This window comes from Sapajus apella, unplaced genomic scaffold (assembly GCF_009761245.1).
Source record: "Sapajus apella isolate SASKATOON/1434 unplaced genomic scaffold, GSC_monkey_1.0 scaffold74, whole genome shotgun sequence".
Lineage (NCBI taxonomy): Eukaryota > Metazoa > Chordata > Mammalia > Primates > Cebidae > Sapajus > Sapajus apella.
The window spans coordinates 10095978-10108598 of NW_022437014.1; the positions used below are offsets into that span (position 1 = coordinate 10095978).

At 58.9% G+C, this 12621-nt stretch overlaps 2 protein-coding genes across 3 annotated transcripts in view; one reads left to right on the forward strand and one right to left on the reverse strand.

The window, feature by feature from the left end:
- The first annotated feature begins 618 nt into the window (after positions 1-618).
- LTK (leukocyte receptor tyrosine kinase) lies at positions 619-9755 on the forward strand. 2 transcript variants are annotated; one of them, XM_032251246.1, is made up of 20 exons: positions 619-947; positions 1491-1634; positions 1733-1904; positions 2356-2506; positions 2659-2805; positions 3029-3185; positions 3261-3443; positions 4474-4572; positions 5258-5410; positions 5822-5917; positions 6174-6366; positions 7051-7141; positions 7273-7337; positions 7536-7665; positions 7759-7856; positions 8319-8411; positions 8503-8604; positions 8768-8902; positions 8974-9064; positions 9166-9755. In XM_032251246.1, exons 1-20 carry the CDS (start codon positions 905-907, stop codon positions 9412-9414), a joined length of 2592 nt encoding a protein of 863 aa, XP_032107137.1. In that variant the 5' UTR covers positions 619-904; the 3' UTR covers positions 9415-9755. The 2 variants fall into 2 exon arrangements, with proteins under 2 accessions (XP_032107137.1, XP_032107138.1); XM_032251247.1 differs by lacking the exon at positions 1491-1634.
- An 86-nt stretch (positions 9756-9841) lies between these two features.
- ITPKA (inositol-trisphosphate 3-kinase A) overlaps positions 9842-12621 on the reverse strand; it is an 11296-nt gene continuing 8516 nt past the window's right edge. Inside the window, exons 2-7 of the mRNA XM_032251248.1 lie at positions 11842-11938; positions 11550-11766; positions 11206-11410; positions 10885-10986; positions 10537-10608; positions 9842-10431 (exon numbers count right to left, since the gene is read on the reverse strand). Of these exons, the coding sequence (XP_032107139.1) occupies positions 10228-10431; positions 10537-10608; positions 10885-10986; positions 11206-11410; positions 11550-11766; positions 11842-11938 (897 nt within the window). The 3' untranslated portion in view covers positions 9842-10227. The remainder of the gene's footprint in view (positions 10432-10536; positions 10609-10884; positions 10987-11205; positions 11411-11549; positions 11767-11841; positions 11939-12621) is intronic.

The following is a 12621-nucleotide window of genomic DNA, read 5'->3' on the forward strand; positions in this document are numbered from 1 at the left end:
AGAGATCCAAGTTTCTGGGGGCAGCAGGGAGGTTCAGCCTTGTGGTCACAAGGGCACCACTGAAAGCCACAAGCAATGGCAAGTAATGAGACCTTACTTGGGGCAGTTTAAAGAGTACTTCCTGGCCGGGCGCGGTGGCTCACGCCTATAATCCCAGCACTTTGGGAGGCCGAGGCCGGCAGAACACGAGGTCAGGAGTTCGAGACCAGCCTGGCCAACATGGTGAAACCCCATCTCTACCAAAAATAGCGAAAAGAAATTAGCTGGGCGTGGTGGCGGGCGCCTCAGGAAGCTACTCAGGAAGCTGAGGCAGGAGACTCGCTTGAACCCGAGAGGCCGAGGTTGCAGTGAGCCGACATCGTGCCACTGCACTCCAGTCTGGGCGACAGAGCAAGACTCTGCCTCAAAAAAAAAAAAAAAAAAAAGTACATCCCATGTGTGGTCACGCGTGCCGCACACCCACCACCACCACTACCACAAATGAAGGGCACACTCCACTGATCCTGTCCTCAGGAACCTGGAAGCCCCCACCTGGTGTCCGAGGCGTGGCTCCCGCTTTGAGGGTGGGGCACCTCCTTTCCGGCCTCAAACCTACCCCAGCTCCTGGCTGGCTGCGGCAGATGTGACGACTGAAGACTAGAGCCCTAGGTGGGGACTCCATCAGGCTCCTCCCGGAAGCGTAGGGACCTCGCTGCCCACACGCCCCGCCCTTTCCTCCTCTGGCGTCCTGGGGTCTGAGGTGGGCGTGGTCAGGCCGGCTTTAAGTCCTGGGGAGAGTCTTGCCAGCCGCAGGACATCCCTGTAAGCGGCGGCCCGGGCTGCGGTGGGCAAAGCGAGCTGTCAACTTCAGGTTGACAGGCGTGGCCGAGACCGAAAGGGCTGTTGCGGGGTGAACCCAACGGAGATGGGCCGCTGGGGCCTGCTGCTGGTATGGTTCGGAGCCGCGGGTAAGTGCCGTCTGTTGGTCAGAGGACGGTCCAGCCGGAGGCACCTTCCTAGGCTTGGGGGTGGCCGGTCGCAACAGGCCAGGTGTCAGTGGTTCCTCCAGAGCCCTCGAACTCTCACAGCCAAATTTCTCGGGCCCGTGCTTCTGAAGTGCAGACGGAGAAGCGCCAAGCGCGTGTGAATCCGAGTCTGGATCACGCAGCTTGGGAAGGAGGAACATTCTTTGCGGTCTCAGCGCCGCCTTGGGGCGGGGCCATCAATCTAAGTCGAGGAAAGCACGCGGGAGACTGGAGAACCGAATTCAGTGCGGCCCCCAAACCATTCACTGGGAAGGGCGCTTGAGGAGAGAAACTGGCGGAGCTATGAGCGAGCACCCGCGGGGCTTCTGCGACAGGCGTCCGGTGGTGGCTTCCAGGCTGAGCGCGCAAGCTGGGCGGGGTGAGGGGTGTGGCCGCGCCCGCAAGGGCTGCTGTTGCGGGGTTCTTTCTTTTATATCCTGTTTCCACCCCAGTTAACATCCTGCGCCCTCTGCTAACACCTTTCAGGCGCCATTCTCTGCTTTAGCCCCGGGTCCCAGGAGCCTTTTCTGCCGTCCTCGCCCCTGCCGCTGTCAAGTCCCAGCCCCCTGGACCGGAAAGTCAACGGCCCGCGTAGCAGCTTGGAGCCAACCTCCCAGCTGAATTCTCGGGGTGAGCTCCAGGCGCCTCCCTCCTCTTCCGCTCACCATTCCAGACCCCTCTAGCCCAGCCAGAGGCTCGACGATCCTTGCCTCGCTCCTTGCTCCCAGGCACCGAGGAGTCTTGGCTGTTTAATACCTGCGGGGCCAGTGGCAGGCATGGGCCCACACAAACACAATGTGACGGGGCGTACGCGGGGACCAGCGTGGTGGTGACCGTGGGGGCCGCCGGGCATCTGAGAGGCGTGCAGCTGTGGCGCGTGCCGAGCCCCGGCCAGTATCTGTAAGTGCGGGGCGGGGGTAGGGTGGGCAGTGACCTGGGAGTCGGAGGTTTCACCGTCAGGGGAACGAAGGCCACATGTGCACCGCCTTGCGTCTTGGGATATTGCGCAGGGAGGTCCACCCAGGCCGACCTTGAGTGCCCCTCAAGGTGGCAGTAGTCGCCACCGAGTTAGACCGTACCTGGAACCTCTTCCACCGAGCGGAAGCCCCCCAGCCAGGGCGGTGCCAAAGGGTGCTTGAGCCTCCGCACATCTCCACGAACCCTCCTGAAATAAGTGTGATATTTAATTTTTCGGTGTGCAAAATCAGCCTTCCCATCCTGTCAGAGTCTATTGCAGCCTCCAAGTTCCTCAGATAAAAAATTATTCTGGAACCTCCTCTATCGTCACCTTCTGCCAGCAGCGGCCGGCCTGAGCACCGAGGGCTGGGGACTCACCGCCCGCTCTCCGCAGGATCTCAGCCTACGGAGCTGCGGGTGGCAAAGGCGCCAAGAACCACCTGTCGCGGGCGCATGGCGTCTTCGTCTCAGCAATCTTCTCCCTCAGTCTCGGAGAGTCGCTGTACATTCTGGTGGGGCAGCAGGGAGAGGACGCCTGTCCTGGAGTAAGCGCAGCCAGTGGGGATGGGGCGGCTCCGGCGCCGCGGGGTGAGGGCTGCCTGGGGGCCGGGGGGACGAGCCTTCCTCAGTGCCGGGTCACCTGCACAGCGAGGAGAGGCTCCCGCGCCCTGCCGATTCCCGCCCCCGCTGCCCGCAGGGTAGCCCGGAGAGCCAGCTAGTCTGCCTCGGGGAGTCTCGAGCCGTTGAAGAACACGCGGCGACGGATGGGAGCGAACGGGCCCTGGAGTCGCGGCGCTGGGCAGGAGGTGGCGGGGGTGGCGGGGGCGCCACCTACGTTTTTCGGGTACGTGCTCCCTTCGGCGCTCAGCGTTGGTGTCCCTATCCTCTCCTCAGGGGCGCGCGCGCACGCACTCTATGTCCACCTTTTAGGGTCCCTCTAACCCTGTGCTGGGCTGGGGGGGGGGGCCTTGCCTTTATCTGGGCCCCCGGGGTGGGAGCCCTTGTCCAGTGCCAGTGCTCCTGGACGGCAGGAGGACGCGTCCTGGAACGCGCCGCTGGCCCCACAGGTGCGCGCCAGCGAGCTGGAACCGCTGCTGGTGGCGGCCGGAGGTGGCGGTCGGGCCTACCTGAGGCCGCCGGACCGAGGCCGGACTCTGGCAGCCCCCGAGAAACTGGAGAACCGCTTGGAGGCGCCCGGGAGCGGCGGGAGAGGCGGGGCGGCAGGTGAGGGCGCGGCCCGCGGGGAGAGGCAGGCGTGTTCCCCGTGTGGCTGCCAACCTTCCTGCTGTCGCTCTGCAGGTGGAGGAGGCGGCTGGACGTCGCGGGCTCCCTCTCTGCAGGCGGGCCGCTCACTGCAGGAGGGGGCGGAGGGCGGCCAGGGCTGCTCCGAGGCTTGGGCGACTCTTGGCTGGGCCGCGGCCGGCGGCTTTGGGGGCGGCGGCGGGGCCTGCACTGCGGGCGGCGGCGGCGGCGGCTACCGGGGTACGTGTAAGTTGGAGAGGGCAGCTGAGCAGGCCCGAAGGTGACGTGAGATTAGAACCTCAGCACAGGCTGCAGCCCTCAGGAGGATAGGGGTGGGAGAGGAATTAAGACCCGCTCAGCAGCTCCAGGCAAAGCAGGAGCTCTTAGAAAAGGTCAAATACGCTGCAAATCAGCATGCACACAGGACTCCCTAGATTTCCATTCAGTCCAGGGTATTTCCCATCACAGCAGGTCCCTGCCTTGTTCTGCAGCTGTCCCCAGAACTTAGAGCTGACCAAGTGAGCAAGCTGAGCAGGGAGGCAGAAAGGCAGGCCTGGGTTAAGTCAGCGGTTCTCAAAGTGTGGTCCAGGAACCGGTAACATCCATACAGCCTAGGTTGTTCAAAATGCAAATTATCTATCAGCTTGGTGAGGGGGCTCAGCCTGTAATCCCAGCACTTTGGGAGGCTGAGGCAGAAGGATCACCTGAGGTTGGGAGTTTGAGACCAGCCTAACCAACATGGAGAAGCCTCATCTCTACTAAAAATACAAAATTAGCCAGGCATGGTGGTGCATGCCTGTAATCCCAGCTACTCTCGAGGCTGAGGCAGGAGAATTGCTTGAACCTGGGAGGTGGAGGTTGTAGTGAGCCGAGATCCCACCATTGCTTTCCATCCTGGGCAACAGAGTGAAACTCTGTCTCAAAAAAAAAAAAAAAAAAAAAAAGTAAAAAGAAACAGAAGCTGTGTGACTGTGCAGGCTGTACTGTCATATATACACACATCATTCACATTCTCACAGAAAGGGACTGTGAGGACATGGGACATGAGGGGCTCAGGCAGGCAGGAGGCATCTCTGCCAGCCTGAGCTAGGCCTTCAGGCTCCAGCTGATTACCCACTCCTCACCTCCTCCATTCCCACTTGTGAAAAGACAGCACTTGCATCATGATGCTGGAGAAGAGAAGGCCACACTGGGATTTCCACTGGAAGATTCCAGCTTCTCCCCCAGCCCTCATATTTGTAGTCAATTCTCCATCACTCTCTACTTCCAGGGGGTGATGCTTCAGAGACTGACAACCTCTGGGCTGACGGGGAAGATGGAGTATCCTTCATGCACCCCAGCAGCGAGCTCTACCTGCAGCCTCTGGCAGGTATTGGCCCCAACCCCACCTCTCAGCCTGGCCTGGCCTTCTTCCTCAATCCCTGAGTCCACTTCCAGAAGAGCGACCTGCACTGTGAATAACATTGCATAGCACAGGATTCTTGCATATCACAGGGTCATTTGAAAAGGGGGCTGTCAGATGTGTCAGATGCCAGCACAGGGCATGCTGCATGCTTGTCAAGTATCCCCTTGCTGTGAATTTGCTTCAAATACCTGGGAGTGTGCAGGCTTGGCAGAAGTCCCTCAGCCACCCACCACCCTTGTAAGCTTGGTGCTGCTCTTTGCTCTAAAGTCCTGGGCTAGAATTGACCATGTGGCTGAAAAAGGCATGTCTATTTTTGAGAAACAGTCCCACTCTGTCACCCAGGCTGGAGTGCAATGGTACACTCTCGGGTCACTGCAAACTCAGCCTCCCAGGTTCAAGTGATTCTCCAGAGTAGCTAAGATTGCAGGCATGTGCTACCACACCCGGCTAATTTTTGTATTTTTAGTAGAGAAGGGGTTGGCCAGGCTGGCCTCAAACTCCTGACCTCAGGTAATCAGCCCACCTGGGCCTTCCAAAGTGCAGGGATTTTAGGCGTGTGCCACTGCACTCAGCCCAAAGCATGTATTTAATATATCCCATCCCCATACCCCCCCACCACACCATACCATATCAGTTCTTTTACTCACAGTCACGGAGAGCCACGGAGAGGTAGAGATCCGAAGGCATCTCAACTGCAGTCACTGCCTTTTGAGAGACTGTCAATGGCAGGCAGAGCTCCAGTTGGCTGAATGCCTGTGCCCAGAGGGCATGGAGCTAGCTGTGGATAACATCACCTGCGTGGGTATGTCCTACCTTTGCCCAAGGTCTGGACTCCTGGGGTCACAGACTGAGAGGGGCAGTAGGCCACTGGGAAAGATGGTATAGAGATTTGCTATGTGCCAGGCACTGTGGTGGGTGCTGGGCAGGGGACTGGAGATTCATCAGTGCACAGTGCCTTTCAGAGGCATATCGTCTAGTGTGGGAGGATGTTTAGATATAGCTATGTAAATGTGTGTCCCAAGTGACGATTGCTGTGGGAGGTATAAAGTGCTTTAGGGGTGTTCAAAGAGGGAGAGGTTGCTTTGGCCTAGGATAATGGGGGAAGGCATCATGGAAAAATAACACTTGAGCTGAGTCTTGGAATATGGGTAAAACTTGAGCGTAAAGGAACAGAGAGGACCTTCCCACTGGAGGTGTCTCTCCTTCTCCCTAGACCTGCGCAACCCCCCAGGCCCTCTGCTTCTGATGGTGGCTGTGGTGGCAACCTCGACACTGAGCCTCCTTATGGTGTGTGGGGTCCTGATTCTGGGTATGAAGCATCTAGCAGGCACAGTTGATTCAAGGCTTCTTTCCAGTGAGCTGGGATGGGCTTCTGAGGGGTCCCGGGCTGACCTCAAGACCATTCACCGAAGCAGAGCAGTGGTAGACTCCTCTGGGATTCTAGGATAGGAAGCAGCTGGGGAGGTCCAGGGAAAACGTTACCGTAATGAGGGGTGTGGGGGAAGGTGGGGGAGGGAGACCTGATGGGCAGGTGGAGGTTGTGCCATTATTCTTCCCACCACCAGTGAAGCAGAAGTGGCAGAGCCTGTGGCGGATGAGGCTGCCGATCCCTGAGCTTGAGCTGAGCAAGCTTCGAAACTCTGCCATCAGGACAGCCCCTAATCCTTATTACTGCCAGATGGGGCTTGGCCCAGCCCAGACCTGGGCTCTGCCCCCAGGTGTCACCGAGGTTTCCCCAGCCAATGTCACTCTGCTTAGGTGAGTCCTCTGCCTCTTTCTGAGAACCTATGCACTCTGAATCTCCACCCTGCTGTAGTGAATTACGGATACTGGAAAAAAATCTGGCCCACATCCCTTGTGTAGGGGAGAGGGAGGACCTGAGAAGCTCCAGAAGGGGAAGCAACTTGCCCAAGGTCACCTCTCCGTCCCAATTCTTAAAATATGATCTTGTGGCTGGGCGTGGTGTCTTACGCCTGTAATCCCAGCACTTTGGGAGGCTGAGGCAGAATTGCTTGAACCCAGGAGGCGGAGGTTGCAGTGAGCTGAGATCACACCATTGCACTCTAGCCTGGGCAACAGAGTGAGACTCTGTCTCAAATAGATAAATATATAAATATAAATATAAATATATATATATATATGATTCTTGGAGCCCAGGGATTGCCTCTCTCCCAGGGCGTCTGCAGGGTTACCAGGAAAGGCCTCATCGTGGACTCCCAGCCTGACTCTGATCTGCACCTGCCCTCTTTTTTCCTGGCTCTGTGCCAGTCATCATCACCCTTACAGGGCTTCTACTTGGGGACATGCATTGGAATGGAGAGGGAGTCTATGGAGGGTCAGCTGGGCATATGGCAGGGGCATGGGAGGCAGAGGAGGTACTAGACTCTCTGGGACTCTTCTCCAGGCCGCCTGCCCACTGTCTGCCAACCTGTCTTCCTGCAGAGCCCTGGGCCATGGTGCCTTTGGGGAGGTGTATGAGGGACTGGTAACGGGCCTTCCTGGGGACTCCAGTCCCCTGCAGGTAGCTATCAAGGTGAGAGGAGTGGTACTTCTGGCTGGGGGTAGGAGAGCTGGGCACCCTGAAGGGAAGGACAGTGACTAGAGCTAGGCTTAACCCTCCTGAAGTGTCCAGGGCAGCTCAGAGCTGTGCCTTTTCCTCCCCAGACCCTGCCAGAACTCTGCTCTCCTCAGGATGAGCTGGATTTCCTCATGGAGGCACTTATCATCAGGTGCACCTGGGGCCTGGGCAGGGCTGGAAGGCGGGGGCTGGAAGGGAAGGCCCAGGAAATAGCCTCTCCCCACCCTGAGGCTGAGGTAGCAAGGCAGGGGACACAGATGGCCTCTCCGGCTTTGTGGCGCCTAGAACATGGTTTCCATCTCCCTGCTGGTGATGGCTGGTGACGGGGTGTCGCCACCACCCCACTCAGCAAGTTTAGCCACCAGAACATCGTGCGGTGTGTGGGGCTCACCCTCAGGGCCACCCCTCGCCTCATTCTGCTGGAACTGATGTCTGGAGGGGACCTGAAGAGTTTCCTGAGGCAGAGTCGGCCGCACCTGGTGAGACCCTTTCTCAGCCCGCCAGGCCCCTCTAAAAACCCCGTGGATATGTCTGAGACCTGCATGGACTGATGCCCCCTCTGCCTGACCCAGGGCCAGCCATCACCTCTGGTCATGCGGGACCTGCTGCAACTGGCCCAGGACATAGCCCAGGGCTGCCACTACCTGGAGGAAAATCACTTCATCCACAGGTTAGGAGCAGTCCTGGCTCAGGGGACCCCCATCCCAAGTCCCTCCTCAAGGAACAGCCCTTCCACTCAGCATTTTTTTTGTTTTGTTTTGTTTTGTTTTTGAGATGGAGTCTTGCTCTGTCACCAGGCTGGAGTGCAGTGGCGTAATCTCGGCTCACTGCAACCTCCGCCTCCTGGGTTGAAGCAATTCTTCTACCTCAGCCTCCCGAGTAGCTGGGACCACAGGCGCATGCCACCACGCCCGGCTAAGTTTTGTATTTTTAGTAGAGACGGGGTTTCACCATGGTGGCCAGGATGGTCTTGATCCCTTGACCTCGTTATCTGCCCACCTCAGCCTGCCAAAGTGCTGGGATTATGGGCATGAGCCACCACGCCCTGCCTCCACTCAGCTTTTAAGGAAATAGATCAGGAAGGGCAAGAAATTCCGAATTCTGGCGGTGATTTTTTTTGCCTCCTCTGTAGGGATATTGCTGCCCGGAACTGCCTGCTGAGCTGTACTGGGCCCAGCCGAGTGGCCAAGATTGGGGACTTCGGGATGGCACGAGATATCTACCGGTGCGGAAGTTGGGAAGGCTCCTGCTCCAAGGGGGTTTTGCCTGCACCTTGGTGGTATTTAAACAACTCACTCCCCTTCTTCCTCCTGTAGGGCCAGTTATTACCGAAGGGGGGACCGGGCCTTGCTCCCAGTCAAGTGGATGCCTCCAGAGGCCTTCCTGGAGGGTGTCTTCACATCCAAAACAGATTCCTGGTTGATAACACCCTTCCCCTTCTCTTCCCTTCCCCTCCCTCTCTTTTCGCCTTGTCCTTTACCCTTCTCCTCCCCTGAGGCTAATCCAGTCCTTTCCAGCCACCTCAAGTGAGTGGAGGCTGCACTTGACAGGACTCACTTGGTTCCCCCACTTGTGATGCAGGTCTTTTGGGGTGCTGCTCTGGGAGATCTGCTCACTGGGCTACATGCCCTATCCTGGGCGCACCAACCAGGAGGTGCTGGACTTCGTCGTTGCAGGGGGCCGGATGGACCCTCCTAGGGGCTGCCCAGGGCCCGTGTGAGTTGAGTGCTGCCTGGGAAGGGAGGCCTTCACAACCGTGGGTGGCACCAACTCCTGCCTCCCCTCAGGTACCGCATCATGACCCAGTGTTGGCAGCACCAGCCTGAGCTCCGCCCCAGCTTTGCCAGCATCTTGGAGCGTCTTCAGTACTGCACTCAGGTATGCCCCCAAACTAACCTGATCATCCTAGTCTTGGGGGTCCGGGGGGGGCGGGGACAGAAAACTCTATACCCCGTTACTCCCTGACTCTTCCATTATAGGACCCGGATGTGCTCAATTCACCCCTGCCGATGGAGCTGGGGCCCACCCCAGAAGAGGAAGGGGCTTCTGGGCTGGGAAACAGGTCTTTGGAGTGCCTAAGACCCCCACAGCCCCAGGAACTGAGTCCAGAGAAGTTGAAAAGCTGGGGAGGTAGCTCTCTTGTCCCCTGGCTGTCCTCTGGCCTCAAGCCCTTCAAATCCAGGGGCCTCCAACCTCAGAACCTTTGGAATCCCACATATCGCTCCTGAGCCCCAAGGGGCCCTGAGGGTGGGGACTGAAGCATTGAGGGTTCCTCCCTGCACTCCTCAGGCTCCTGGGTGGCCTGTTATGCTAGCAGCCCTTGTCCCTGAAGTCTGTGCTGCTTGTCTGGGCCTGTCTGGGGACTGGCCTGGCAGTACTGCCCTTGCTATGCTGGAAACTAGTCCCAGGCTTCCCAGGGAAGGGCCCACCACTTCCAGCTTTTTATCTCTGGGACCAGAGGCCACCTTATGCACACCCACTATGAGCATTGCCCTCCCACTATGAGCATCCTTTATCTGGGCAGTTCCCTACCCTGCAGTTGCTTCTAATAAAAAGCTGTTATCCTCCAGCGATCTGAGTGGATGCCAGGGATACCGGATCTGAGGAAGAGGGGACCAGAGGAGGGGGAGGGGTGAGGCCTGAGGCACAGGAAGCTGCATCTTGCCTTTGAGTTTTATTAGGAAGGGGAGTCCATTGTAGTGTGAGAGGTTAGACCAGGAGGTCTAGGCTTGCTAAATAAATCCACGGTCTGGCCGCTCTGGAGAGGGCAGAGCCGCCTCAGAAGAGCTGGCCTGAGGAAGAAGCCCTTTGCTCCCTCCCCTCCTGTAAATTAATGTCATTCGGCTCTGGGAACGCTGGGGCCCGGGTGGGTGCAACCCCTGGCATCGGCAGTGCCCCCCTCTTAGTGACTGGCACCTGGCCCTGCAGGACCCGGTGAACTGCCCTGCACCAGGGCTCCAGTCTCAAGCGGCATGCACAGTGGGAACAAAGCCGCAGGTCCACATGTCAGGGCGGCGGCCCATGGGGACAGGAGTCCAGCCTCATCTCTCAGCCAGGCTGGCCAGGATGGCAATGAGATTGTCCAGCCCCAGCAAATAGCCGTCCTCGCGGTTGCCCTCCTCCCAGGGCCGCCTGTGGTCCAGGATCTGGCCATCGGGGAGGGGTGTCGTCTTGCCGAAGTCGATGAGCCACACTCCGGCGCGATGGCAGTGATCGTGCACGAAGAGGAGCGAGCTGCCGATCACCTGTGAGCCCCGCACCACCGTCAGGCCGCGGCCCTGCCCAGAGACGCCCCCGCCGCGTTCCCGCCCTAGCCCTCGCGGCCGGGCACCCGGGCTGCCGCCGCTTACCTCGTGCCTCCTGAAGAACTCAGAGACCTCCAGGGTGTCCCGGATCTGCTGCAGGCGGTTCAGATACCGCCTCTGCAGAGGGTGGGTGGGAAAGGAGGGCAAATTAATTAAACGCCAAATGAGCCTCTGCTAACGAGGAGCCACGGCCCAGATAGGCTCGGTAAATGCAGCTGTGGGGAAGACCCAGGAAGCCGCCCGGGTAGGCTCGGAAGGGAAGGAGCTAGAGCAGATGCGACCCAGCGTGGTGAGGGCCACAATGCGGACACAGCTGAAGGCACTGGGCCAGATGACGGGGAGTTCTGGGTTTCAGGCTCCCCAACACCTCAGGGTTTGGGATTTCACTCTCACCAGCACTTCCGCATCTCCTTGCACAAAGTCTTCAAACACGCGAAGCACCTGCTCCCGGCTTCTCGTAGTCTTGAAGTCGGTGCTGCAGGACCCGTCGGCTTTCTGGAGGTGGGACAGGAGTGTCAGAGGCCCGGGCCCGCCACTGGGGAAGAGGACAGCCTAGGGCAGCGGTACCTCCCAGTTGCAGGGGACAGCGAGACAGAGAGGGCGGAGGAGCAGGCGGAGGGGGCGCCGGGAAGGTGGAGGCCAACAGATCCGGAAGGACATCGCGCGCGGGGGAGGAGGACTGGAGCGGAGCCAGGCTAAGCAGACCTGCCCCACCTTGATGCCCTCGATGCGGAAGCCGAGCGTGGTGCTGGAGCTAATGCCTTCCCGCCACTGCATGTAGCGCGGCTTGGTGACGGCGCGCTGCGCGTGCTCCTCCTCAGTGGGCGCCTCAGGGTCCACCGCCAGCATCTTCTTGTACATGTCCTTCCGCAGCTTGGGCCGCTCGCGGGCCTTGGTCAGCTCCTCCTCTAGGTAAGTTCTGTGGGGGCGCAGGCAGCGGCCAGGACGTAAGAGAGCGCACACGGGGACCCCTTCGAGCACTCGCCCCGGGCCGCCCTCGAGTTGTTCCGGCCCGGCCCCCCGCTTGATCCCCAACAGACTTGACAGGGCACAAGTACCTGACGCCCATTTTGCAGTCGAGCACGCAGGGCCCGTCGAAGCCATCGAGCAGGTCCTGCAGCTGCAGGTAGCTTTCGCCGTCGCGCTCCACCACGCCGTGGAAGGCAGGCACGCAGCCGCGCAGCGCGTCCGCCATCAGCCTCCCCAGGCAGTAGCGCTCCGGCTCCGAGCAGCGTTTCAGGATCAGCCCGCTGGTGCCCGCTGCCTTAAAACTCCCTGTGAACCAGCATCCGTCAGCGCCGCCCAGCCCCTTCCCGTCGCGGGAAACTGCCCACCCGCCCTGCGGCTCACCTGTGTGCCCCGCCAGCTGCACCCAGGCGTAGCGCTTCTTGAAAGGGCTTATGACCGGCAGATTGACCATGGTCCGGATCTTCTGCCAGTGGCTTTTCTAAAATAGACATGGTCAAGGCCTGCAAATCGGCCTCTCGGCAATGCATAAGCCCTCCCTCCTCTGAAGCAGGGTCTCACCACACCCCCGATCCACCTGAAGCACCTGGGGCTGGATGTGTCATTCATTCATTCATACACTCTGGTAAGGTTTATTGTGCCCCTGTGTGGCAGGCTAATACAGTGCAGTGAAGGTGATTCCAGCGTCTCCAATGAGCTATCAAGAGCTCTGGACTTAGCATCTGAAGACCCCGGTTTGCGCTCCAGCTTTGCCACTGAAGAACGCGTAGGCAGGTTATGGAAATGCTCCGTCAAGGATTTTGAACTGCTGTGAGCATCGAAATTACCTGATGGTCACCCTTGTTAAAAATTGCAGATTAGCCAGAAGTGGTAGCTCACTCCTGTAATCCCAGCACTTTGGGAGGCTAAGGCAGGTGGATCACAAGGTCAGGAGTTCAGGACCAGCCTGGCAAAGATGGTGAAACCCTCTCTACTAAAAATACAAAAGTTAGCTGGGCATGGCGGCAGGCACCTGTAATCCCAGCTACTTGGGAGGCTAAGGCAGGAGAATGGCTTGACCCCCGAGGCAGAGGTTTCAGTGAGCCAAGCTCTCACCGCTGCATTCCAGCTGGGGCAACAGAGAGAGATTCTGTCTCAAAAAAAAAAAAAAAAAAAAAAAAAAAA